Source organism: Trachypithecus francoisi, unplaced genomic scaffold, assembly GCF_009764315.1.
Source record: "Trachypithecus francoisi isolate TF-2019V2 unplaced genomic scaffold, Tfra_2.0 Lachesis_group8, whole genome shotgun sequence".
Taxonomy (NCBI): Eukaryota; Metazoa; Chordata; class Mammalia; order Primates; family Cercopithecidae; genus Trachypithecus; species Trachypithecus francoisi.
This window is the reverse complement of record NW_022681473.1, coordinates 11,086,480-11,114,175: the sequence shown is the minus strand read 5'-3', so window position 1 is coordinate 11,114,175 and position 27,696 is coordinate 11,086,480. Positions and strand designations below refer to the sequence as shown.

The 27,696-nt window shown below is 47.7% G+C and overlaps 1 protein-coding gene and 1 pseudogene across 3 annotated transcripts; both read right to left on the bottom strand.

The window, feature by feature from the left end:
- Positions 1-1,173: 1,173 nt before the first annotated feature.
- Positions 1,174-27,454, bottom strand: STX5 (syntaxin 5). Of its 3 annotated transcripts, XM_033205511.1 has the most exons (12): positions 27,294-27,398; positions 26,361-26,604; positions 22,973-23,043; positions 22,755-22,810; positions 22,567-22,637; positions 20,828-20,944; positions 20,688-20,744; positions 20,442-20,523; positions 19,861-19,967; positions 19,568-19,689; positions 8,433-8,550; positions 1,777-1,905 (listed from the first exon to the last, which is right to left on the bottom strand). In XM_033205511.1, the coding sequence occupies exons 2-11, from the start codon at positions 26,583-26,585 to the stop codon at positions 8,475-8,477; spliced, it is 984 nt and encodes a 327-aa protein (XP_033061402.1). In that variant the 5' UTR covers positions 26,586-26,604; positions 27,294-27,398; the 3' UTR covers positions 1,777-1,905; positions 8,433-8,474. The 3 variants fall into 3 exon arrangements, with proteins under 3 accessions (XP_033061401.1, XP_033061403.1, XP_033061402.1); XM_033205510.1 differs by lacking the exon at positions 8,433-8,550 and having other exon boundaries at positions 1,174-1,905; positions 27,294-27,454; XM_033205512.1 differs by lacking the exon at positions 8,433-8,550 and having other exon boundaries at positions 1,174-1,905; positions 26,361-26,452; positions 27,294-27,437.
- On the bottom strand, positions 10,906-11,006 carry LOC117081832 (annotated as a pseudogene).
- Positions 27,455-27,696: the final 242 nt, after the last annotated feature.

Below are 27,696 nucleotides of genomic sequence, written 5' to 3'. Positions count from 1 at the left end.
CGCTGCAGCCCAGAACTCAGCGGGGAACGGGGCCGTACCAAGGGCTTCCGAGGAATGGAGACCGCGCCTCCAGGTGGGAGTGATGGCTCAGACCCCTACCGGCATCTAGCCAGTGTTTCAGCTCGGCTCCTTGTCTGTGCCTCGCTTTCTTCGCCTATAAGATGGATTAACAAATCACGAAGTTGAGAATTAGAATGTGAGCTCGAACGTTGACTATTGGCTTTTTTTTCCTCGAGGGCTTGACTCGGCAGGTATTATGGCTGGCACATAGTAAAAATTCAACATGTATTTGTGAAATAAATGAATTTCTATTCTATGAATTTCCCCCACCCCGCCCTGAGTTGCTGAGTCAAATGAGACGACATCTGTCAGGGGTTTGCCGAGCATTGTCTTCACAGACCTTCCATCAATGGCGTCCCCTGTTAGAAACCCATCGTATCAACGGGGCAGACAGTGCAGCTCACCAGCAGTGGCAACTTGCTGGAGATGCCGAGGAGATTTTAAAATATCAGGGCCTTGGGCTCTCCTAGACCCCCAAAAGCACCATCACCAGCCCCTGATTGATTGTTGTCTCTATAGCTTCAGCTTCCTTTGGAATGTATGAGACAGGGGCACTCGAGTGTCCTCAGAATGTGGTTGCGAGTCTTGGTCAGGAAGAACAAAGCACATTAATCTCTCTGGACGGTGGGTATTTTGGGCAGGTGTCTCCTCCATTCTCTGTGACTGGCTTTGATTTGGTGAAGTGCTTGGAGGGAATCAAAAGCCTCAACTGGAGTTGGGAACAAATTCTTCACCTTCCACTCCTGGCAGCAGGCAGAGCTTCTGCCTTGCTTAGCTCAAGGAAGAATTACGGCCAAATAGTTGGGAGGATACAGATGAAATAGGTCCAAACACTGCTTGAGATGGTCCTGGAAGCTGCCACCAATCAGGGACCCCCTCTGGGATCCTGCTTCCGTGTGAAAGGAAGTTTCCACGCTAATCAAGTGTTGCAACACTTGGTTCTCCCCTGCCTAGAGGCAGCTGTGTGTCAGAGCCCAAAATAGCCTGCCTCAGCAGTGACACCTGGCAGAGCCATTAGCCCAACCCTTTCAGTTCTGGCACTGGGCAGTGGGCTCACTCCACTCGCTGCCTAGGCCCTTCGACGCTCCCACCCAGAAATGATGACATGGCTAGTGAGGCTGACAGTCTTGCTGTAATTGGGAGAAAACGGGCTGCAGCACATGTGGCAGATTGAGAGTCACCAGCAGCCAATGTCAGGGGTTGTGCAGGCAGCTGAAGAGCTCAGGGCTCCCTGCCTCACATGGTGGAAGAGGAAGAAAGGTCAATTGGGAAAATTGGTCCCTGGGGCTGCTTCCTCTCTTCACTCACAGGAAGGTGGGGAAGGGCATCATCTCCCTTTGCTGCCAGCGTTTCCTTTGGGAGAGGCTAGAGAGGGTTTATAAAAGTCTCCTAGTGGAGACAACCTACCCCACTGGCCCCCAGCTGGCCTCTGCTCCCTTCCAGTCACTTCACAGCAGAGTCCAAATCTAGAACCCTGTGTGTTTCATAGGCCTGAAGGTGGTGGGGGGAGGACAGGGTGGCCAGAGGCAAGGGGTGGGGGATCAGGGGCAGTGGCCATTCTTTGCAGTTCCAGGGAAACAGGGCCTTTCTCCCAAGCACCCTGCACAGGCTCAGTGGCAGCACTGGCCACTTGCCTTCCCAGGAGGGTCCCAAACCCCAACGGAGTGCCTCAGAGTGGAGAGGGTTCAAGCAAGGAAGACCACAAAGATGATGAAGAAGACAATGAGGATGAGGAAGATTTTGACCATGAGCCACCGGTTGGAGGTGACTGACTGGAAGTACTTGAGGATCTCTGAATGGGCGGCCTCAACGTCCAGCTGGGCTCCTAGCACGTTCTCGTCGATCCTGGGGACAAGGCCGGGAGAAGAGGAAACAAAAGGACACTGGATTAAAAAGAATGCTGCTGAAGTCTATTTATTGACATGGAAAGATGGTCACAATATGATCCCATTCTTATATATATTTGTGTATAGAAAAGGTTTTGGAAGGACACTATAAACAAGCTATTTCTGGCTTGAAAACCAACTCTGCCATTTATTAGCTTAAGACTCTTTAGTCTAACTTCAAGCTTCATTTTCCTCACCGGCAAAATGAGGATAACCCAAGCCCTGCCTTCTCTCAGGCTGCTGTCAGTCTTCAATTAGTTAGTATAAAGTCCCTAACCCACAAGAGCCCCAAAAATGTTAGTTATAATTTTTGCTCATCGGTATTTAGATTTTTATCTGGTGAGTATGTATTATATTTATTGTAAGGGGAAAAATGTTCACAGACCATTACGGTCAAGAAATCATGATTCTGAGTGAAAAAGGAAAACGTAATGACATGGACAGGAAGTCAGGGGATAAGAAAAGCAGTACGGCCAGCCATGGTGGCTCACGCCTGTAATCCTAGCACTTTGGGAGGCTGAGGTGGGCAGATGGCTTGAGCTCACGAGTTTGAGACCAGCCTAGGCAACATGGGAAAACCCCATCTCTGCAAAAAATACAAAAATTAACTGGGTGTGGTGGTGTGACCCTATAGTCCTAGCTACTTGGGAGGCTGAGGTGGGAGGACAGCTTGAACCCAGGAGGTTGAGGAGCTCGAGGATGCAATGAGATTGTGCCACTGCACTCCAGCCTGGGTGACATAGCAAGACTTTATCTCAAAAAAAAAAAAAACAAAACACACACACACACACACACACACATACCAAAAAAAAAGGTATATGGGCCCTAGTTTTGGCCGGGCTGTAATCCCAGCACTTTGGTAGGCCCAGGCAAGAGTATCACTTGAGCCTAGGAGTTGGAGACCAGCTTGAACAACATGGTAAGACTCTGTCTCTATTAAAAAAAAAAAAAAAAAAAAATTTAAATAAGTATATCGGAGGATGTGTGTGAGTAGATTACAAGCAAATATGACAAGATGTTATGGGCCTTGCGGATGCACGGATTTTGGTTTCCTCTGGGGCTCCTACAGCCAATGCCCCACAATACCAAGGGATGAGTGTGCTTGGTCTGACAGCACCTTGAACAAGTGATTCAATTGACATCAGCAATAAAGGGACAACCTCATCAAGTGCCTACTAATGTAATCATCATGGCAAAAGTATTTACCCTAATTTCATCAATGTTTAATTTGTCATGAAAAATAAAACAACGCCGGGCGCGGTGGCTCAAGCCTGTAATCCCAGCACTTTGGGAGGCCGAGACGGGCGGATCACGAGGTCAGGAGTTCGAGACCATCCTGGCTAATACGGTGAAACCCTGTCTCTACTAAAAAATACAAAACAAGCTAGCCGGGCGAGGTGGCTGGCGCCTGTAGTCCCAGCTACTAGGGAGGCTGAGGCAGGAGAATGGCGTAAACCCGGGAGGCGGAGCTTGCAGTGAGCTGAGATCCGGCCACTGCACTCCAGCCCGGGCGACAGAGCGAGACTCCGTCTCAAAAAAAAAAAAAAAAAAAGAAAAATAAAAAGGCACACTAAAGAGACACATCGAATACAAAATGTGAATCTTCCTGGGTCTTAAAATAAAAAGAGATAAAAACTTCTGTTTTAAGTATCAGAGGGGGGCCGGACGCGGTGGCTCAAGCCTGTAATCCCAGAACTTTGGGAGGCCGAGACGGGCAGATCATGAGGTCAGGAGATTGAGACCATTCAGGCTAACATGGTGAAACCCCGTCTCTACTAAAAATACAAAAAATTAGCCAGGCCTGGTGGCAGGCACCTGTAGTCCCAGCTACTCGGGAGGCTGAGGCAGGAGAATCGCTGGAACCCAGGAGGCGGAGCTTGCAGTGAGCCGAAATCGCGCCACTGCACTCCAGCCTGGGTGACAAAGTGAGACTGCATCTTAATGATAATAATAATAATAATAATAATAAATAAAATAAGTATCAGATGGGGAAACTTGAACATGGGCTGATTACTGGATCATGTTGGAGAATTGTTAATTTTCTTAGCTTGAAAATGACATTATGGGCTGGGTGGGGTGGGTCACGCCTGCAATCCCAGCACTTTGGGAGGCCGAGGTGGGTGGATTACGAGGTCAGGAGATTGAGACCATCCTGGCTAACACGGTGAAACCCCATGTCTACTAAAAATACAAAAAATTAGCCAGGCGTGGTGGTGGGTGCCTGTAGTCCCAGCTACTCAGGAGGCTGAGGCAGGAGAATGGCTGGAACCTGGGAGGTGGAGCTTGCAGTGAGCGGAGATCGTGGCACTGCACTCCAGCCTGAGCAAGAGAGCAAGACTCCATCTCAAAAAAAAGAAAGAAAATAACATTACGGCTATTCAGGAGAATGCCTTATTCTTAGCATGCTGAATGAAGTATTTCGGGATAAAACAGCATGAAATTTGCACCTACTTTCAAATAATTCAGCAAAAGAGAGAGGGGAAAGGCTGAGCATGGTGGCTTATGTCAATAATCCCAGCACTTTGGGAGGCTGAGGTGGGCGGATCACAAGGTCAGGGGTTTGAGACCAGCCTGACAAACATGGTGAAAATCTGTCTCTACCAAAAATACAAAAATTAGTTGGATGTGATGGCAGGCACCTGTAACCGCAGCTACTCAGAAGGCTGAGGTAGGAGAACCACTTAAACCCAGGAGGCAGAGGTTGCAGTGAGCCGAGATCTCGCACCGCTGCACTCCAGTCTGGGTGACAGAGCGAGATTTTGTCTCAAAAAAAAAAAAAAAAAAAGAAAAAAGAAAGAGAGGAAAAAAAGTGATAAAATGTTAACAACTGGTGGCCAGACCAGATGGCCTATGCCTGTAATCCCAGCACTTGGGAAGCCAAGGTGGCTGGATTGCTTGAGTTTAGGAGTTTGAGATCAGCCTGGGGAAAATAGGAGACTCTGTCTCTACAAAGAAAAAATTTTAAAAATTAGTTGGACACGGTGGCATGTACCTGTTATTCCAGCTACTGGGGAGGCTGAGCTGGGGGGATCACTTGTGGCCAGGAGTTTGAGGCTGCAGTAAGCCATTATTGCGCTACCGCACTACAGCCCGAGTGTCACCTTGTCTCAAAAGAAAAGAAAAAAACAAAGATGAAAACAAAGTTAGTGACTACAGGTGAAGGGAATATGAGTGTTTATTGTGCTATCCTCCCAACTTTTCTGTAGTTTGAATATTTTATGAGGTGAAAAAGAAAATGAGCAACATTCGATCAGTGGTTTTCACACCTTAGGAAAAATAAGAATCACCTGTTAAATTCTCAAATATAAAAATTCTCAAGTGTCACAACCAGAAATTCTAGGTTGGGGCCCAAGAATCTGCATCCCAAAGAACTTCAGACTTAATCAGTGGTTTATAGAGCAAGTGCTCAAACCCAGATCCACTGGCATGCAGGGAAGATGCATATCAATGTCTACACCTATTTTAAAGACTGCATCCTTTCATAAATTTATTTTGTATATGGTTTCCCATAAATTCTACTTCCTTATTTCCCTTTTATGCTCCAACATACTGTAAAATTGCTACTGAGCCATTCTGCTGAAAATACTGGCACTGATCCAATTAATTCAAGCCTCCCCCACCCCCACCCCGGACTCCAACACATCCTTACCTCTAACTTTCTCAGGAGCAATGAGAAATAACCACTCCTTAAAATTCCTCTACCCCAAGTTCTAAGGACACATTTCTCTCTCTGCTTTCTTCTCTCATCTTCCTCAAACTTCCTCCTCAGTCTGGCCAGATTCTTCCCTTCTCTACATACCCCGACTCCATGGGGGAATCTGTCCTGACCTTTTTCTCACTTTACCCACTGTCTCTGGGTGGTCTATGCCCAGGGTTTCACCAACAGGCCACTGTCCTAAGTCCTTACCTCTAGCACTGCCTTCTCTTCGAAACATCAGAACGTGAAATGCCTACTAAACTGTCATTTAGCTGTCCCATGAAGTCTGAGGCACTCAGCACATCCAGAACAAACCTAATTCTCACCCAGCATCAATCTGCTCACTTCTTATGTTCTCTCCCTGACATCGAATTTCTTGCTGTGACACACAGGTCATTTGTGACCTGGCCTTGCCTCTCACCACTCCCCCAGCCATGCTGAGTAATTCTGCACTCCTGAATCTACCAAGTTCTTTCTCATTTCTGTGCTGTTTTTCCCTCACATGGAACAGCTTCTCCTTTCCCCTTTTTGGGCTGGCATTTCCCTCAAGTCTTAGCTTGGTATCACTTCTGGGAAGGCCCCTTGGCCCCACCTAGGAGCAGTACCTACTCTGAGTTCTCTCGTCCCCTTCTTTTTAAAAAAAAAAAAAAGATATGGGGTCTCTGTGTTGCACAGGCTGTCTTGAACTCCAGGCCTCAAGTAATCCTGCCTTGGCCTCCCAAAGTGCTGGGATTACAAGGATGAGCCATCGCACCCAGCCTCATCCCCTTCTCTTCTTGCCCTATCATACTGGGCTGTTACTGTCAACTTACGTCTCTCCTACTAGTGAGCTCCAGGAGGACCAGAATGGTCTTTCACCCTCTTATCCTCAGACCCAGCAGGATAAGCTCACAGCAGCAATAAATGTTTGCTAAAGCAATGAGCAAATGCATGCTAACAGTGAAAACTACTTACGACACTGTTTCAAGGAAGACTAGAATGTAAAGTTGCCTATATGCTATTTTGTTTTAGATGTATATTGATTGAGGAAAGAACTCAAATTTTATCTTTTATAACCCTGTTTCACTGAATCTATAATAATTTTTTTTTTTTTTTTTGAGTCGGAGTCTCTGTCACCCAGGCTGAAGTGCAGTGGCTCACTGCAAGCTTCGCATCCTGGGTTCACGCCATTCTCCTGCCTCAGCCTCCTGAGTAGCTGGGACTACAGGTGCCCACCACCACACCCGGCTAATTTTTTTGTATTGTTTTAGTAGAGATGCGGTTTCACTGTATTAGCCAGGATGGTCTCGATCTCCTGCCTTCGTGATCCACCTGTCTCAGCCTCCCAAAGAGCTGGGATTATAGAAGTGAGCCACTGTGCCCAGTCTTAATATTCTAATATTCAAAATACAACACAGCTCAAGGAGCTATGGTGTTTATGGCCTAACTCTGCAAGGGGTTTCCTAGGTCTCAGCTGAAATAGATAAAAATCAGTCAGGCCAGGCGCAGTGGCTCACGCCTGTAATCCCAGCACTTTGGGAGACTGAGGTGGGCGGATAATGAGGTCTAGGAGTTCGAGACCAGCCTGGCCAATATGGTGAGATGAGCCAATATGGCTCCTTCTCTACTAAAAATACAAAAATTAGTGGGCCATGGTGGCTTGCGCCTGTAGTCCTAGCTACTCGGGAGGCTGAGGCAGAAGAATCACTTGCACCCAGGAAGTGGAGGTTGCCACTGCACTCCAGCCTGGGTGACAAGAGCCAGACTCCATCTCAAAAAAAAAAAAAAAAAAGAAGGGCTGGGTGCGGTGGCTCATGCCTATAATTCCAGGACTCTGGGAGGCAGAGGTGGGCGGATCACGAGGTCAGGAGATCGAGACCATCCTGGCTAACACGGTGAAACCCCGTCTCTACTAAAAACACAAAAAATTAGCTGGGAGTGGTGGTGGGCGTCTGTAGTCCCAGCTACTCAGGAGGCTGAGGCAGAAGAATGGCACGAACCTGAGAGGTGGAGCTTGCAGTGGGTGGAGATCGCGCCACTGCACTCCAGCCTGGACGACAGAGCGAGACTCCGTCTCAAAAAAAAAAGGCCGGGCACGGTGGCTCAAGCCTGTAATCCCAGCACTTTGGGAGGCCGAGACGGTGGATCACGAGGTCAGGAGATCGAGACCATCCTGGCTAACACGGTGAAACCCCGTCTCTACTAAAAATACAAAAAATTAGCTGGGCGAGGTGGCGGGCGCCTGTAGTCCCAGCTACTCGGGAGGCTGAGGCAGGAGAATGGCGTGAACCCGGGAGGCGGAGCTTGCAGTGAGCTGAGATCTGGCCACAGCACTCCAGCCTGGGCGGCAGAGCGAGACTCCGTCTCAAAAAAAAAAAAAAAAAAAAAAAAAAAAAAGAAAAAATCAGTCAATTATTAGCCAGGCATGGTGGCACATGCCTGTAATCCCAGCTACTCAGGAGGCTGAGGGAGGAGAATCACTCGAACCTGGGAAGCAGAGGTTGCAGTCAGCCAAGATCGTGCCACTGCACTCCGGCCTGGGTGACAGAGTGAGACTGTCTCAAACAAACAACAACAACAAATATCAGTCAATTCTCCTGACTCTAGGATCAAGACAGCTGTACTCACAGTACCTTATAAATGGCCGGTGCTCAACATACAGTAGTTGAACAAACAAACTTTTTTAAAATCAGTGGTTCCCAAACCTGGATGCTCATCAGAACTTCTACAGAATTTGTAAAAATGAAGCTCCCTGAAAGCCCACTCCATTCACATCTCTCGAATCATAATCTCCAAGTATTTTCTTTTACCTTGGCCAATCAAATGTGTGAGGCTGCTTAGTGGACTGACGTTCAGAAAGTGGCTTTATACAAATGTAGGTGTTCACTCAGTTTCACATGATCAACAACGTAGAGTAAAAGCATTCTGCTAGATAATGTGGGGAAGAAAGATCAATCAGGGTTGGACCTTGACTAAAGGGATAAGAGCAAGTGAGCAGGAGTGGATTCCTAAAACTTCCTACACCTCCTCTCCCCTATCCTCTCCTCTACTAGCCTTTCTTCTTAAGGAGTTGAGAAGACTGAAGTGGTCTGAAGATAAATGCCGCTCCACCCCCTGCATTGCTACAATAGCCTGTCTTCCCACCTATCACCAGCTCCTCTTAGAGCCAAGCCTTGATTTCTGTGCTGGAGCCAGTTCTTCTCACCTTCCTAAGGACATCATTTCAAGAATTCTCCCATCTTTCTCCTACTTCATCATTTTAAAATTTATCTGTTGCATCATTCCCATTGGCATGCAAACATACCTTTATTTCTCTCAGCCTTTTAAACCCTCTAGACTCCCACCAGACATATTTGGAACAACTTGAGCACTGACAATAATCATTGCCCTACTAAGACGACAATACATTAAAACCTATAACTAAAGCCTATAGTGATGCTCAGAAAAGAGGAAGAATTTAATTAATTTACTTCAGATGGAGTTTTGCTCTTGTTGCTCAGGATGAAGTGCAATGGCACGATCTTGGCTCACTGCAACCTCCACCTCCTGGGTTCAAGCGACTTTCGTGCCTCAGCCTCCTGAGTAGCTAGGATTACAGGCATGTGCCACTACGCCCTAATTTTGTATTTTTAGTAGAGATGGGTTTCACCATGTTGATCAGCGTGGTCTCGAACTCCTGACCTCACGTGATCCACCCACCTCTGCCTCCCAAAGTGCTGGGATTACAGGTGTGAGCCACCGCACCCGGACTTTTTTCTTTTTGTTTTTTGAGACGGAGTTTCACTCTGTTGCCCAGACTGGAGTGCAACGGTGTGATCTCGGCTCACCCCAACTTCCACCTCCCGGGTTCAAGCGATTCTCCTGCCTCAGCCTGCCAAATAGCTGGGATTACAGGCATGTGTCACCACGTCTGGCTAATTTTTTTTTTTTTTTGAGACGGAGTTTCGCTCTTGTTGCCCAGGCTGGAGTGCAATGGTGTGATCTTGGCTCACTGCAACCGCTGCCTCCCGGGTTCAAGTGATTCTCCTGCCTCAGCCTTCCGAGTAGCTGAGATTACAGGCATGCACCACCATGCTCAGCAAATTTTGTATTTTTAGTAGAAACGGGGTTTCTCCATGTTGGTCAGGCTGGTCTCCAGCTCCTGACCTCAGGTAATCCGCCCGCCTCGGCCTCCCAAAGCGCTTGGGATTACAGGTGTGAGCCACCATGCCTGGCTTTCTAATTTTTAAAAACCTAATAAACAGTTTGGGGACAACTGGGAAAATGTAAACACTCACTGGATTTCACATAGTATTAGGAAATAGTTAATTTTAACAGATATGATAACTGGGTGTCTTTTTTTTTTTTTTTTTGAGACAGAGTCTCGCTCCGTTGCCAGGCTGTAGTGCAGTGGTACAATCTCGGCTCACTGAAACCCACATGTCCCAGGTTCAAGCGAGTCTCCCGCCTCAGCCTCCCAAGTAGCTGGGACTACAGACACGCACCACCACGCCCAGCTAATTTTTCTGTTTTCAGTAGAGATGGGGTTTCACCATGTTGGCCAGGACGGTCTCAATCTCTTGACCCCGTGAACCGCCTCAGCCTCCCAAAGTACTGGGATTACAGGCATGAACCACTGTACCCGGCCAACTGGGTGTGGTTTTTATTTTATTTTTATTTTTTGGGACAGAGTCTCGCTGTTGTAACACTCACTGGATAATACATAATTATTAGGAAATTGTTAATTTTCACAGATATTATAACTGGGTTATTTTTTATTTTTTGAGACAGAGTATCACTCTGTGGTGAGTGACACTCACTGGATAATACATAATATTAGGAAATCGATAATTTTCACAGATAGGATAACTGGGTGTGGTTTTTTTGTTTTTTGAGACAGAGTCTCGCTCTGTCGCCCAGGCTGGAGTGCGGTGGCACAATCTCAGCTCACTGCAACCTCTGCCTCCCAGGTTCAAGCACTTCTCCTGCCTCAGACTCCCAAGTAGCTGGGACCACAGACGTGCACCACTATGCCCATCTAATTTGTATATTTTTAGTAGAGACGGGGTTTCTCCATGTTGGCCAGGCTGGGCTCAAACTCCTGACCTCAGGTGATCTGCCCGCTTCAGTCTCCCAAAGTGCTAGGATTACAGGTGTGAGCCACCGTGCCCAGTCTGGTTTTAATTTTTTTATTTAATTTTTAAATTTTATTCTAGTTTCAGGGGTACACGTGCAGGTTGGTTCTATAAATAAATTGCATGTCTTGGGGCTTGGTATACATATTATCTCATCACCCAGGTAATAAAAAATACGGAATGCTTCAAAATTTGTGCCATCCATGTGCAGAGGCCATGCTAACCTGTGTATCATTCAAATTTTAATATACGTCCTGCTGAAGTGAGTACTGGATGTGGTTTTTAAAGAGAATTTGTGTATTCTTAGGAGACGCATGTTAAAATATTTAAGGACTATGTGTCATGATATCGGCCACCTTGTGAAATGGTTCAGAAAAATAAAAGATAAAGCCAGTCTGGCCAACTGTGAACTGCTGAATGTAGGGTGTAGGTTGTAGGTGTATTAGTGTTTACTATGGTTCTTTCAACCTACTGGTAAATTTAAAATTTTTCTTTTAAAAAATTTTTTAGAGACAGGGTCTCACTTTATTGCCACTACAGGCATGTCACCATGCCAGGCTAATTTTCCATTTTCTTGGAGAGATAGGGTCTTGCTATGTTGCCTAGGCTGGTCCTGAACTTCTGGCCTTAAGCGATCTTCCCGCCTTGAACTCCCAGAGCGCTAGGATTACAGGTGTAAGCTACTTTGCCTAACCCCCAAATTTTCGTATTAAAAGAACAAAAAAAGAAAACTTCTGATTAACTTCCTCCTATCAGCTATTACTCCATTTCCTTTCTCCATTTTGAAGCAAAGCTCTTAGAGCTGTCCATTCTTCATCCTGGCTAACATGGTGAAACATCTCCTTTACTAAAAAAAAAAAGAATTAGCTGGGTGTGGTGGTGCGTACCTGTACTCAGGAGGCTGAGGAAAGAGAATTGCTTGAACCCAGGAGGTGAATGTTGCAGTGGGCCAAGATCGCGCCACTGCACTCCAGCCTGGCAACAGAGCAAGACACTGTCTCAAAAAAAAAAAAAAAAAAAAAAAAAAAAGAGCTGTCTATTCATCTATTCCTACTCTTTCTAATTGCTCTCTCTCATTCTTTTTTTTTTTTTGAGACAGAGTCTTACCCTGTCACTCGGGTTGGAGTGCAATGGCGTGATCTTGGCTCACTGCAACCTCAGTCTCTGGTGGTGGCACATGCCACCATGCCCAACTAATTTTTTGTATTTTTAGTGGAGATGGAGTTTCACCATGTTACCCAGGCTGGTCTCGAACTCCTGGCCTCAAGTGATCTGCCTGCCTCAGCCCCACAAAGTGCTAGGATTACAGGCAAGAGCCACCATGGCTGGCCTCATTCTCTCTTAAACGCCATTGCATTCAAGCTTTTCCTCCCATCCCTCTATTGAATCTGACTCAAAGTCACCAACAATATCTCCATTGCTGAATCCAATGACTATTTCTCACTCTTCGAGGTTCTGCTTCCAGTAATGCCTGGGTAGCTCCTATTAGACTGACCATTCCATAAATTACATAAACCACAGAAGAAATATAAAAAACAACGATCTTACTTCAGCGAAGTTAACTGCCTGCAAAAACAAAAAAGTTAATATTCTTTATAGAAACATAATGCAGAATCTTTATATCAATTATAACATGCATAAAATCCTCAATTAGTAGATAAACAATGAAACAGGAAACTGTGACCCATACCGAAAAGAAAAGACAATGAAAGGAACCATCCCTAGGATAATCCAGATGATGAGAATTAAATTTTAAGGCAGCTATTGTAACTGAGGGAAAATATGATTGTACTGACTAAGAAAGTAGTAAGTCACAGCAGAGAAACATAATCTCTAAAAAAGAACCAAGTGTAAATTTGAAACTGAAAATTATCTAAAAAAATTCACCAAATGGGCTTAACAGCAGATTGACCTGAAAAAATATATATATAATAAATATAAATTTATTATATGAGACATGTATCTGGAAACATATATATGTATATATTTCCAGATGGAAAGGACAGAAAGAGGCAGAAAAATGTTTAATAGCCAAATACTTCCTAAATTTAGTTAAAGACAAATTTACACATAAAAAAAACTCAGAGGCCGGGCACGGTGGCTCACGCCTGTAATCCCAGCACTTTGGGAGGCCGAGACGGGCGGATCACGAGGTCAGGAGATCGAGACCATCCTGGCTAACACGGTGAAACCCCGTCTCTACTAAAAAATACAAAAAACTAGCCGGGCGAGGTGGCGGGCGCCTGTAGTCCCAGCTACTCGGGAGGCTGAGGCAGGAGAATGGTGTAAACCCGGGAGGCGGAGCTTGCAGTGAGCAGAGATCCGGCCACTGTACTCCAGCCTGGGGGACAGAGCAAGACTCCGTCTCAAAAAAAAAAAAACAAAAAAAAACAACAAAAAAACTCAGAGGCTGGGCGTGGTGGCTCATGCCTATAATCCCAGTACTTTGGGTGCCCAAGGCGGGTAGATCACCTGAGGTTAGTAGTTCGAGACCAGGCTGCCCAACATGGCGAAACCCCAACTCTACTAAAAATATAAAAAATTAGCCAGGCGTGCTGGCTGGCGCCTGTAATCCCAGCTACTCAAGGGGCTGAGGCAGGAGAACCGCTTGAATTCAGGAGGTGGAGGTTGCAGTGAGCCAAGATTGTATCACTGCACTCCAGCCTGGGTGACAACAGCAAAACTCCATCTCAAAAAAAAAAAAAAAAAAAAAAAGACATGATCAGGCCGGGTGCTGTGGCTCATGCCTGTGATACCAGTACTTGGGAGGCAGAGGCGGGAGGATCACTTGAGGTCAGGAGTTCAAGACCAGCCTGGCCAACATAGTGAAACCCTGTCTCTACTAAAAATACAGAAAAAATTACCTGGGTGTGGCGGTGGGTGCCTGTAATCCCAGCTATTCAGTAAGCTGAGGAACAAGAATCGCTTGAACCCAGGAGGTGGAGGTTGCAATGAGCCAAGATCGCACCACTGCACTCCAGCCTGGGCAACAAGACTAAAAACTCCGTCTCGGAAAAAAAAAAAGAATAAATCTGTATGAGCCAGGCACACTGGGAGGTCAAGGTGGGAAGATTTCTTGAGCCCATGAGTTTGAGATCTCCCTGGGCAACATGTGAAACCCTGGTCTCTACCAAAAAAAAAAAAAAAAAAATTCAGCCTGGTGTGGTGGTGTATGCCTGTAGCCCCAGCTACTAGGGAGGCTGAGGTGGGAGGTCAAGGCTGCAGTGAGCCATGATCGTGCCACTGCACTGCAGCCTGGGCAACAACAGAGTGAGACCCTGTCTCAGGAAAAATAAATAAAAAGTTAAAAAAAAAAAAACAACAACAACTGTATATTCAGAATTCTATATCCAGAGAAAACATCCTTCAATAATGAAAGTGAGGCCGGGTGCGGTGGCTCACGCCTGTAATCCCAGCACTTTGGGAGGCCGAGGCAAGCAGATCACGAGGTCAGGAGATGGAGACCATCCTGGCTAACATAGTGAAACCCCATCTCTACTAAAAATATAAAAAATTAGCCGGCATGGTGGCAGGTGCCTGTAGTCCCAGCTACTTGGGAGGCTGAGGCAGAATGGCGTGAACCCGGGAGGCAGAGCTTGCAGTGAGGAGATCGCGCCACTGCACTCCAGCCTGGGCAACAGAGTGAGATTCTATCTTAAAAAAAAGAAAATGAAGGTGAAAAAAGTTTAGTTTTGATTCAGTTAGTGAAAAAGATTTGTTTTCTTTTCAGATGAAAGAAAACTGAAAGAAATTGTTGTCAGCAGATCTCCACTACAAAAAAAATACCAAAGGAAGTGCTTCTTCAGGATAAAGGGAAGAGATACCAGTGGGAAACTCAGATCTATTCAAGGAGGAATGAAGAACAGTGAAGATGGTAAATATGTGAGTACTATTACCACGTCTTCCTCTTAATTTCTTTAAAATACATTTAACTTTTTAATACCTTTTTTTTTTTTTTTTTGAGACAGGGTGTTGCGGTTACCCAGGCTGGAGTGCAGTGGCGCAATCTCGGCTCACTGCAACCTCCGCCCCCGGGGCTCAGATCCTCCTGCCTCAGACTTCACAGTAGCTAGGACCAAGAAGTGCGCCACCACGCCCAGCTTGTGTTTTTGTTTTTTGAGAGTTTTGCTCTTGTTGTCCAGGCTGGAATGCAATGGCACGATCTCAGCTCACTGCAACCTCCGCCTCTAGGGTTAAAGTGATTCTACCACCTCAGGCTCCAGAGTAGCTGGGATCACAGACATGTGTCACCATGCCCAGCTATTTTTTTGTTTTGTATTTTTAATGAGATGGGGTTTCACCATTTTGGTCAAGCAGGTCTCAAACTCCTGAACCTCAAATGATCCACCTGCCTCAGCCTCCCAAAATGTTAGGAATACAGGCATGAGCCACCACTCCCAGGCCAGTAAGTGGAGATGTTGAACAGGAATATGGATATATGGAATTTAGGAGGCAGGTCTGGGACGGAGATTAAATATGGGCAGAATTGGCTGACATCTGTAATCCCAGCACTTTGGGAGGCTGAGGCAGGCGGATCACAAGTTCAGGAGATCGAGACCATCCTGGCTAACATGGTGAAACCCCGTCTCTACTAAAAATACAAAAAAAAAGTAGCCGGGAATGGTGGCGGGCACCTGTAGTCCCGGCTACCTGGGAGGCTAAGGCAGGAGAATGGCGTGAACCTGGGAGGCGGAGCTTGCAGTGAGCCGAGATCGCGCCACTGCACTCCAGCCTGGGTGACACAGTGAGACTCTGTCTCAAAAAAAAAAAAAGGGGGGCAGAATCTGGCCAGGCATGGTGGCTCACACACGTAATCCCAGCACTTTTGGAGGCCAAGGCGGGGAGATCACTTGAGGCCACACGTAATTTTTAATAAGGCTGGATTTAGGGCTGCCATTTTACCTTGTTTTTGAGACCGAGTCTCGCTCTGTTGCCCAGGCTGGAGGGCAGTGGCATGATCTCAGTTCACTGCTCCGCCTCTTGGGTTCACATCATTCTCCTGCCTCAGCCTCCCAAGTAGGTGGGACTACAGGCGCCTGCCACCATGCCTGGCTAATTTTTTGTCTATTTTTAGTAAAGACGAGGTTTCACCGTGTTAGCCAGGATGGTCTCGATCTCCTGACCTTGTGATCCGCCCACCTCGGCCTCCCAAAGTGATGAGATTACAGGTGTAAGCCACCGCGCCTGGCACTATTTTCTATTTTTCTCTTTTATTTTTTGTTTCTGTTTATCCTCTCTTGTCCTTTTTTTTTTTTTTTGAGACGGGGTCTCGCTCTGTCGCCCGGGCTGGAGTGCAGTGGCCGGATCTCAGCTCACTGCAAGCTCCGCCTCCCGGGTTTCCGCCATTCTCCTGCCTCAGCCTCCCGAGCAGCTGGGACTACAGGCGCCCGCCACCTCGCCCGGCTAGCTTTTTGTATTTTTTAGTAGAGACGGGGTTTCACCATATTAGCCAGGATGGTCTCGATCTCCTGACCTCGTGATCCGCCCGTCTCGGCCTCCCAAAGTGCTGGGATTACAGGCTTGAGCCACCGCGCCCGGCCCCTTTTTTTGAATTAACTGAAATTTTGGTTAAAATTCTATTTCCATTTCAATTTGGTTGTTGCTCTTCTTGCTATATGTCATTGTTGAGTTTCTCTTTTATTTCAGTGGTTGCTCTAAGGATGACAATATACCTTATTAACTTTTCACAGCCTACTTTATATAAACTGTCAAAATCGGCCAGGCACGGTGCCTCACACCTGTAATCCTAGCACTTTGGGAGGCCAAGGCAGGCAGATCCTGAGGTCAAGAGATCGAGACTGTCCTGGCCAACACGGTGAAATCCTGTCTCTACTAAAAATACAAAATTTAGCTAGGCGTGGTGGCAGGCGCTTATAATCCCAGCTACTCGGGAGGCTCAGGCAGAATTACTTGAACCTGGGAGGTGGAGGCTGCAGTGACTTGAGATTGAGCCACTGCACTCCCGCCTGGCGACAGAGTGAAACTCCATTTCAAAAAAAAAAAGAAAAACCTGTCAAAATCTTGAAACCCTCTTGCTTCATCCTTTATTCTACAGTTAAATTTGTTGCATCTACGTACCTTATAAATCCCAGAGTATATGCTATTATAATTTTTGTTTTAAAGTTAAATGTGGCCAGGCGCAGTGGCTCACATCTGCAATCCCAGCACTTTGGGAGGCCGACATGGGTGGATTGCCTGAGGTCAGGAGGTCAAGACCAGCCTGGTCAACATGGTGAAACCCCATCTCTGCTAAAAATACAAAAATTAGCTGGGCGTGTTGTGGGTGCATGTAATCCCAGTTACTCAGGAGGCTGAGGCAGGAAAATTGCTTGAACCTGGAGGTTTTAGTGAGGCGAGAGGTGCCACTGCACTCCAGCCTGGACAACAAGAGAGAAACTCCACCTCAAAAATAAATAAATAAATAAAAATAAAGTTAACGCCGGGCATGGTGGCTCATGCCTGTAATCCCAGCACTTTGGGAGGCTGAGGTGGGTGGATCATGAGGTCAAGAGATTAAGACCATCCTGGCCAACATGGTGAAACTCTGTCTCTACTAAAAATACAAAAATTAGCTGAGCGTAGTCTCACATACCTGCAGTCCCAGCTACTCAGAAGGCTGAGGCAGGAGAATCACTTGAACCCAGGGGGCAGAGGCTGCAGTGAGCCGAGACTGTGACACTGCACTCCAGCCTGGCAACAGAGTGAGACTCTATCTCAAAAATAAAAATAAAAATAAAAATAAATAAATAAATAAATAAATAAAATAAAGTTAAATGTATTTGGCCAGTTGTGATGGCTCATACCTGTAATCCCAGCACTTTGGGAGGCCAAGGAGGACAGGTCATTTGAGGCCAGGAGTTCAAGACCAGCCTGGCCAACATGGCAAAACTCCGTCTCTACTAAAAATACAAAATGTAGCCGGGCATGGCGGTGCACACCTGTGGTCCCAGGTACTAGGGAGACTGAGGCATGAGAATCACTTGAACCTAAGAGGCGGAGGTTGCAGTGAGCCAAGATCGCGCCACTGCATTCCGGCCTGGGCAACAGAGCAAGGCTCTGTCTGAAACAAAAACAAACCCCTGCAATGGCTCCCTATGTCACTTGGAATAAAAGCTAAGGCCCACCAACGGTCCCAAGCGGTCTCAACAGTTCCCCTCTGACCACACCTTGTACAACTCTCTTCCTCACTGATCCCAGCTGCAGTAGTCTCTGCTCTCCGTTAACATATCAAACCTGGAGGTCTTTGCCAGAGTCTATGTACCTAACTTCCTCACCTTCTCCCAAGTGTGATGCCACCTTCTTAATAAGGCCTACCTCCCTCCAAACCTGGCACTCCTGATGAGTTTATCCTGTGTTGACTTTTTTTTTTGTTGCATTTATGACTTGTTTTTAAACATACTATTTATTTATTATGACTTTTTCCCATCTATCTCCCTATGGCTACACGTTCCACAAGGGCAAGGATTTTGCCTCTTTTGTCCACTGCTGTATTTCCCATAACTGACTGACTGAATGCTGCGCACCACAGAGGAGGATCAGATAAAACCTCTTGTAGTAGCAGGAGGCACCAGAGGAACAGAGAGGCCAGCCCATTGTTGGGCCTCTGCCTACATCCCTCCAGTACACCCTGTACTTCTCTATCCCTGTTCATTACTTTCTAGCCACGCAGGCCTTCTTGATTCTTGCGTATAGTTAGACTGTCCCATTACAAGGCTTTGCTCTAGCTGTCCACTCAGCCTAGAACACTCACTCTCTCTTCTTTGCCTGGCTGGATCCCTCTTGTCATTCAAGTGTCTACTTAAATGTGATGTCTTCAGAGCAGCATTCCCTACCACACAATCTGATATACCTACTTAGTCACTTTCTTATTTTTTTTTTGAGGTGGAGTCTCACTCTGTCACTCAGGCTGGAGCACAGTGGTTCCATCATGGCTCACTGCAGCCTCGACCTCCCATGCTTAAGTCATCCTCCCACCTCAGCCTCCCAAGTAGCTGGAACCACAGGCCTATGCAACCACGTCTAGCTAATTTTTTTATTTTTGTAGACATGGGGTTTCACCATGTTGCCCAGGCTGGTCTCGAACTCCTTAGTTCAGGTGACTGGGTGGGCCTCTCAAAGTGCTGGAATTACAGGTACCCATCCATTACTTTCTTAACACATCATCCTACTTTAACCCTGTATACAGTCTTCATTACTACCTGAAATTTTGTTGGTCAATTTTTATTTTTATTTTTTGACATAGAATCTGGCTCTGTCGCCCAGGCTGGAGTGCAGTGGCATGATCTTGGCTCACTGCAACCTCTGCCTCCCAGGCTCAAGCCATCCTCCCACCTCAGTCTCTCGAGTGGCTGGGACTACAGGCCCATGCCACCATGCCCAGCTAGTTTTTGTATTGTTTTGTAGAGACAGGGTCTCACTTTGTTGCCCAAGCTGGTCTTAAATTCCTGAACTCAAGCGATCTGCCTTGCTCGGCCTCCCAAATGCCGCCTATAGGATTACAGGTGTGAGCCACCATGCCAGCCTCGTCAGTTCTTTTCCACAGCTGTCCTCATCTGCCCTATCAAATTCCATACACTTACACATGCTACAAAGTAGCTCCAGAGAGACTTTACTGTCCTATTTACCACTGTATCTCCCGCACCTGCAACAGTGCCTCACATGAACAGGTGCTCAATAAATACTTGTTGATGGAAGCAGGTAAACTGGGTCTCATGGGTGGGCAGAATTCACTCTGTCTTCCAAAGGGCATCAAGCAGTCCCTGGGGACTTTAAGATGCCAATCCACGGGTAAGAGAAAGCTCCTCTGTTTGGGGTGAGAGAGTATGTCTCACCTCTGAATGGTTTCCTCCTGTTCCTTAACCATGTGTGCCAACTGCTGAAAGATGGAGCCCAGCTCAACAATTGTTGACTCAATGTTCTGCATGGTGTCTGCCCGACTCTGGATGTAGGAATCCTTCAGGAGAGGGAGAGAGCACATGAGCACCATCAGCTTCTTCAGGGTCAGACTTGCATCTTTACAGCCCTCCCAGCTTGCCATTCTGCCCATGGCACACTCCAAACACTCTCTTGGGAACCACAGAGGATAATGGAGAAGCTGATTCTCCCTAGTTCAAAGCCTGGGTACCTGCTCATCAATGAGCTGCAGCTGCTGGCTGGTCCGAGAGTCCATCATGTCGATGGCGACATCCTTGGAGGCATGGGACTCTGCCCCCAAAACCACAGCACCACCCCCTGGGGGAGAAAACAGGATGTGGCACATCTTCACAGTTAAAAGCAGGTTCAAAGCCCACATGCTCTGGGTTTGAATCCCAGCTCTGGCACTTACTAGCCTTGTGACCCTGGACAGGTCATTTAACCTCTCTGAGCCTCAGTTTCCTCACCTGTAAAATGGGGGATAATAATAGTTGCTTTCTCAAAGGATGGTTGTGAAAATTAAATGAGAGAATGTGAATAAAGGTAAGTGTATGAAAAAAATTAGAAATTATCATTCTTCTGAATATAACTGAATTCACCCCAACAGTGAGAATGTGGAAGTCTAAATGTGGATCACAAATTTCAACCATCTGGTTCGGCCTCTGAGAGATAGAGCCTAGAAACTTCCTTGACCCTCCACTCTCCTACCCAACCAGTGCCTTCAGAGGATGCCATCACAACCAGAGTAAGTAACCTTACCTCCCCGGGCTTCCCGTTTTACCTCTGACTTACCCAGGTGGTTAGGGGCAAGGGGCAGGGCTGACACAGGTGCCCGGGAGAACTGCTCTCTCCGGCTCCTCTGCTGCTTCAGGTTCTGGGGTTGGGGAAAAACGCAAAGGACCTGAAGCCACTAGAAAGCAGGCATGTTAAAGAGACTACCACCATTGGTCCCATGACCCTGTAGAACGTGTACCTTCCCCATTTCCTCTTGGATCTTTACCCCCATATTCCTATCCCTCCTAGGCAAATTGTTCTCACCTCTGTCCTCACTTCTAAAACCGATTTGAAGTCATTGGACATAGAAGCCAGTTTCGACTAGAAGAAAAGGAGAGATAGTCAACCAAAGAAGACTCCACATTCTTCCCCTTTGCCTCCTTCCCTTCCTCCCCAGCTCCCACCTGCAAGGAGACCACAATGGTGTTGGAGTGGGTCTGCAGGTGCCGGCCACTCTGGCTGCCCTTGGCCCTCACGAAATCCTGGAGCTGAGCAATTTGTTTGTTGAGGCTACTGATGTCCTGGTAAAAGAGTCCAGGGAAAAACAAAGTATTAGCCAAGGAGTCCTCAGTCAGCATCTCTCCCAGTGGCCATCTCTGGTAGGAAGGGCAAGGTGGAAGCTACTAGCTGGAGTGAGAGTATCCCAGACAGTCAGACCAGATGGGCCTGCTAGGATTTTCCAAGGTCTAGTGTTTGCTCTGGCTCAGTTCCTGCAGATAAGAGCTAGAAAGAGGCAAAGCAGGCCTTCATCCGTTTGTAAATAACTTGTTTACTCCTCCAGCCTACTGCCCTGCTCCATTCTGTGAGGCCATGCTCTTGGCCACAGAACCCTTTCAAAGGCCAAAATCTTGGGTCTAGAGCATGACCAACAAAGCCTCTGGACAGTACTCAGGAAAAGGGAAGAGTCAAAGGCACTGTAGCTTCAAGAGGCATCAACAGAATTATATTTATACACACAATTCCTCAGTGGCTCACATCTGTAAACCCAGCACTTTGAGAGGCCAAGGCAGACAGATCATGAGGTCAAGAGATTGAGACTATCCTGGCCAACATGGTGAAAACCCATCTCTACTAAAAATACAAAAAATTAGCTGGGTGTGGTGGCGCATGCCTATAGTGCCATAGTCCCAGCTACTTGGAAGACTGAGGCAAAAGAATCGCTTGAACCTGGGAGGCAGAGGTAGCAGTAAGCCTAGATCGCACCACTGCACTCCAGCCTGGCAATAGAGTAAGACAACGTCTTTAAAAAAAAAAAAAGAAAAGAAAAGTTATTATTGGCCCGGCGCTGGGGCTCACGCCTGTAATCCCAGCCCTTTGGGAGGCTGAAGTGGGCAGACCACCTGAGGTCAGGAGTTTGAGACCAGCCTGACCAACATGGAGAAACCCCATCTCCACTAAAAATACAAAATTAGCTGGGCACGGTGGCATGTGCCCAGCTATTCGGCAGGCTGAGGCAGGTGAATCACTTGAACCCAGCAGACAGAGGTTGTGGTGAGCTGAGATCACACCACTGTGCTCCAGCCTGGGCAACAAGAGTGAAACTCTGTCTCAAAAAATAATAATAAATAAATAAATAAATAAAAGTTGTTATTACAGTTGAGTGCAGTGGCTTACACCTGTAATCCCAGCACTCTGGGAGGCCGAAGTGGGCGGCTCACTTGAGGTCAGGAGTTTGAGACCAGTCTGGCCAACATGGTGAAACCCCTTCTCTAATAAAGATAAAACAATTAGACAGGCATTGGTGGCGGGTGCCTGTAGTCCCAGCTACTGGGGAGGCTGAGGCAGGAAAATCGCCTGAACCTGGGAGGTGAGGGTTACAGTGAGCCAAGATCACACCACTGTACTCCCACCTGGGCAAAAGAGCAAAACTCTGTCTCAAAAAAAAAAAAATTATCCAGGTATGAGGGCATGTCCCTATAGTCTCAACCACTCAGGAGGCTCAGGCTGGAGGATAGCTTGAGCTCAGGAGTTAAGGGCTGCAGTGAGCTAGGATCACACCACAACACTCCAGTCTGGTCAACACAGTGAGACTCCCTCTCTAAAAAAAGAAAGTTGCTCTGGGTCCCCATGGCAATGGAAAATGACAGGAAGACAGAAGTGATCTGATTGGAATGTTGGGCTCTCCTGATGGCTAGTAGCTCACCTGTTTGATGATATATGTTAGTTCTTCAATTTCCACTGCTTTGTCATCAAAGAGGGACTTGCGCTTTGCCACTACAGAGATAAACAAGAAGCCACAATGGATGAGGTCAACGACAAAACTCAGGGAATATAGCCCTCAGCCCTCTTTGATTTACTGCCCCACTTCTGAAAGACCCCAAGAACACTCACAGATTGTCAGCTTCTCCAGCTTGGCAAATGTGTTGCTAAGGTCTTTCCCAATGCGCCTGCAAATGACCACTAGTGAGACTGGGGGAAAGGGCAGGAGGCCTTTTCCCACATAAGCTCCAGCACAACCAATCCCAGACTTCACAGCCAAGGACACTGATCGCAAGTCTGCTTTTCTCCAGACATTGTATCACCCCACCAAAAAGCTTCTCTCAACTCACTTGGCCATGAGGGTGAATTCACTGCGTTGTCGGACAGCACGCAAAGCTGGCTTATTTGTCTGGATTCCATTCTGAAAAGCAATGGCAGGAGGTGACAACTTTAGTTCTCCCTTCCCCAGTTCCAGCTTTCACTCTTCCTGAGGGGTCCACTAAACTATCTCTAGTACTGGTGGCATCCATCAGATGATCCAGACTTATGAGTGGAAGTCATTTAGAGCCCAGATTTGAAGACAAGTAGATCTGAGTTCAAATCTTGACTCACCACTTACTAGCTGGGGGATTTGGGGCAAGTTACTTAAAACATTCTGAATCTCTACTTCCTCTTCTATAAGATGAAGACAATCCACACATCTCCCATTGTTGTTGCTAAGGTTAAATAACAAAAAGGCTGAAAAGTACTTCAGTCAACTATCTGGTACACAGTAAGCACTAAATAAATGGTAGCTAGTATTGCCATTCTATTCCTCAAATCAGGAAATCAATAAGGATGACTGCAAAGTTCTTGGAGATCATATAGAAGAGCAGCTTTACCATGAGCTGAAAAACACTTTTTTATAACTTTACTATTTTTGAGACAGGGTCTCACTCTGTCTCCCAGGGTGGAGTATAATAGCATGATCATAACTCATAACTTACTGTGGCCTCGACATCCTGGGCTTGAGCGATCCTCCCACTTCAGCCTCCCAAGTAGCTGGGACTACAGGGCACACCACTGCACCTAGCTAATTTTTAACTTTTTGTAGAGATAGGGTCTTGCTATATTGCCCAGGCTGGTCTTGAACTCCTGGGCTTGCACAATCCTCCCACCTCAGCCTCCCAAGTACTGGGATTACAGGTGTGAGCCAGCATGCCCAGCCATCAGTAAAAATATTTAAAAACACAGTTACTCAGCCAGGCGCGGTGGCTCACACCTGTAATCCCAGCACTTTGGGAGGCTGAGGCAGGCAGATCACGAGGTCAAGAGATCGAGATCAACCTGGCTAACATGGTGAAACTCCGTCTCTACTAAAAATACAAAAAATTAGCCAGGTGCAGTGGCATGCACCTGTAGTGGCAGCTACTCAGGAGGCAAAGGCAGGACAATTGCTTGAACCTGGAGGCTGCAGTGAGCTGAGATCCCACCATTACACTCCAGCCTGAGTGACAGAGCGAGACTCTGTTTCAAAATAAATAAATAAATGAATAAATAAATAAATAAGTACAGTTACTTGGCCAGGTGCGGTGGCTCACGCCTGTAATCCCAGCATTTTGGGAGGCCGAGGCAAGCAGATCACAAAGTCAAGAGACGGAGACCATCCTGGCGAACATGGTGAAACCCCGTCTCTTCTAAAAATACAAAAACTAGCTGGGTGTGGTAGCACGTGCCTGTAGTCCCAGCTAATCAGGAGGCTGAGGCAGGAGAATCGCTTGAACCCGGAGGCGGAGGCCGAAGTGGACCCGGATCATGTCACTGCACTCCAGCCTGGCAACAAAGCGAGACTCCGTCTCAAAAACAAACAAACAAACAAACAAAAAAATACTTACTCAGGTGCTTGTAACCCCAGCACTTTGGGAGGCTGAGGCGGGCAGATCACCTGAGGTCAAGAGTTTGAGACCAGCCTAACTAACATGGAGAAACCCCGTCTCTACTAAAAACACAAAATTAGCCGGGCGTGGTGGCACATGTCTGTAACCCCAGCTACTTGGGAGGCTGAGGCAGGAGAAACACTTGAACCCAGGAGGCGGAGGTTGCAGTGAGCTGAGATCACGCCACTGCACTTCAGCCTGGGCGACAAGAGCGAAACTCCCATCTCAAAAATAATTAATTAATTAATTAAATAATTAGAAAGCACTCCCGAATTTTTTTTAAGAGGAGCTGAGTGCAGTGGCTGACACCTGTAATCCCAGCACTTTGAGAAGATGAAGGTGGATCACTTGAGCACAGAAGTTCGAGACCAGCCTGGGCACATGGTAAAACCCCGTCTCTACTAACAAAACAGAAATTAGGCAGACATGGTAGCACATGCCTATAATCCCAGCTACTGAGAAGCCTGAGGCAGGAGGGCTGCTTGAGCCCAGGAGGGCAGATGTTGTAGTGAGCTGAGATAGAACCACTGCACTCCAGCCTTGGTGACATAGTGAGACACTGTTTCCAAAAAAGGAGAGAGAGGCTGGGCGCAGTGGCTCATGCCTGTAATCCCAGCACTTTGGAGGCTGAGGAAGGCAGATCACCTGAGGTCAGGAGTTCAAGATCAGCCTGACCAACATGGTGAAACCCCGTCTCTATTAAAAAAAAAAATACAAAAATTAGCTGGGAACGGTGACGGGCACCTGTAATCCCAGCTACTCCAGAGGCTGAGGCAGGAGAATCGCTTGAACCAGGGAAGAGGAGGTTGCAGTAAGCTGAGATTGCACCACTGTACTCCAGTCTGGGCAACAAGAGCGAAATTCCTTCTTAAAATAAAAAAAAAGAAAAAAAAAAAAAGAGAGGAAGAGACTGGGTCTCGCTCAGCCTTCTAAGTAGGTGGGACTACAGGCACATGCCACCACGTCCAGCTTTTTTTTTTTCTTGTAGAGACAGGGTCTTGCTTCATTGCCCCTGCTGGTCTCTCTAACTCCTGGCTTCAAGCGATCCTCTGGCCTAGGGCTCCCAAAGTGCTGGAATTACAGGTATGAGCCACCACATCCAACCCTAAGTTATTTTGATACAAATTACTGGTCTAGGGCCAGGTGTTTGTGTCCAGACCAACCTGGGCAACATAGTGAGACACTGCCTGTACGAAAAAATTTAAAAATTAGCTGGGTGGTGCATCCATGTAGTCCCAGCTGCTCAGGAGGCTGAGGAAAGAGGATCCCTTGAGTCTAAGAGTTCAAGACTGCAGTGAGCTATCATCACGCCACTACACTCCAGCCTGTTGACAGAGTTGAAAACAGATCTCAAAACAAAACAAAAACAGCAAATTACTGATCTAGAAAATGTCGTTAATCTTACAGAGATAAAAACTAAGATGTAACTAGATTAACTAATTTTCTCATGGTTACAGAGCAAATTTATGGTAGAAATATATTGGAAAATTCAAGGTGCGTGTTTCTCAGCTAAAGGCTCTTCCTAGAACTTGTTCCTTATTCACACCAATTATATTGCAGCCAAGTACTCTCTGAAGTACTCTCTCCAGAATAGCAATCCTGTCCTCCAAGGGATTCCTCCTAAAACAAGGTCTAAGTCTTTGCGTCTAGTTAGCCAGCCAACCTCTTCTCTGTTGCTTACAGCAGACCCTACTGGCCCCATCCAAGCCTATCAGTTCCATCAGGTACCCCCAAGAATTACTTCAGTTAACAGTGGTGGAGCACAGTCCTTCCTAGATTTGAGTATGGCTCACTCCTCGCCTTTTCCACTTCAGGTCCTTACCTGACGGGTCTGCAGCGACTTGCAGGCAGACAGAAACTCCTGGGTCCGATCCCGGCAGGACATGGTGTCGGGAGGGGGAGGGACGAGGGCCACTGGGGGGGGTAGAGGGGCGATGTCGCTGCTGCTACTGCCAGCAGGTGCAGGGGACAGGACCTGTGTCTTTGAGAGACCCAGGTAGACACCCTGATCCGTGTTCTTAGACCCGTAGCGTTTCCGCGGGATCATTGAGACGCATAACCTCGGACTGTTGTGGAGGGGAGAGTGTCATTCCCCAGGCAGCTTCTTTCCCCAAACTCCCCGCCCCACCCCAATCAACAAATCCTCGAGCCCCTTCCGCACTTCTCATGGACTTTCGTGCCCAAGACGCTCGCAGATCCTGGGGCGGGCCAGCAGCGGAAAGGGCCCTGCTTTTCCCCTGTCCGAAGTCGAACCCGCTTCAGACTCTTCTTCCAACTTGGCTCTGGCGGCCAGAGCGCGGGCCGGGGGCCCTGAAGCAGAGACAGGGCCAGAGCCAAGTCCCGTGGCCCTAAGACTGCGGCCCGGCCCGTGTAACTGCCCCGGGCCCTAACCCAGTCCTTTCGTTTCCGTGGTTTCCTTCGGCCCCTCGGGGGGGCCGGTGACAGACCTCCAAAGACTGACACACTTCGGTGGGCGGAGGGGGAAACCTCTGGGTGTTTATTTGAAACAGGAAGTCCCACCCCCCGCCCAAGGTCCGCCTTCTGGAAGACTTCAACCACTCATTAGCTAAGGCCGACGTCTCTCTCAACAGAGGCTTTCCTGATTGGACGGCAAGGAATTCGCTCACCAGGAGCCGGGCCGGCAGGACTTGCCTGCTCGCCCCTGGTTCCCTTCCCCCCGCCAGTCGTCGCCCCTGTAAAACCACTGCCCCAGAGCTGGCACGGCGGCCAGACCCCCTCTTAGAGCAAGTCTTACCTCCCCTCTGCCGCCTGCCGCCGCCGCCACTACCAATCTCCCCGGCCGTCACTGCCTCCTCCCCGGGCACTGAAGCCGCCGAAACCCGACCAGACTAGAAGCGGCCACGTCACCTACACGTAACCCCACCCCCGGCGACGAGGGGGCGGTCCCACGCATTTTCAAGCCAGGCGACCCGAAAGACACGCCCCACAACCGAACGCAAGAGCCACCCCCCCTCCCATTGGCTAAGGCGCTACCGTGACCCCGCCCCGGAGTACTACAGCGGGAGCCCAGGGGGCTGGGCCCGCCTCCGGGGAGGAGCCTTAAAGAACCAGCCGCCCGGCGGTGTCCGCGCCCAGTTCCCAGAGTGGTGGTGCAGGTACACGTTAGAAATTTTATTCTCTGGAGGTTGGGGCGGACT

Bases quoted from the DNA above. Each gene is read 5' to 3' on its own strand.
- STX5 (XM_033205510.1), bottom strand. From the start codon at position 26,585: ATGATCCCGCGGAAACGCTACGGGTCTAAGAACACGGATCAGGGTGTC. The intron at 23,044-26,360 runs GTAAGGACCTGA...ATTGCTTTTCAG, and splicing joins AGTCGCTGCAGACCCGTCAG to AATGGAATCCAGACAAATAA. The intron at 20,524-20,687 runs GTGAGAACAATT...CCCCAACCCCAG, and splicing joins TTTTAGAAGTGAGGACAGAG to AACCTGAAGCAGCAGAGGAG.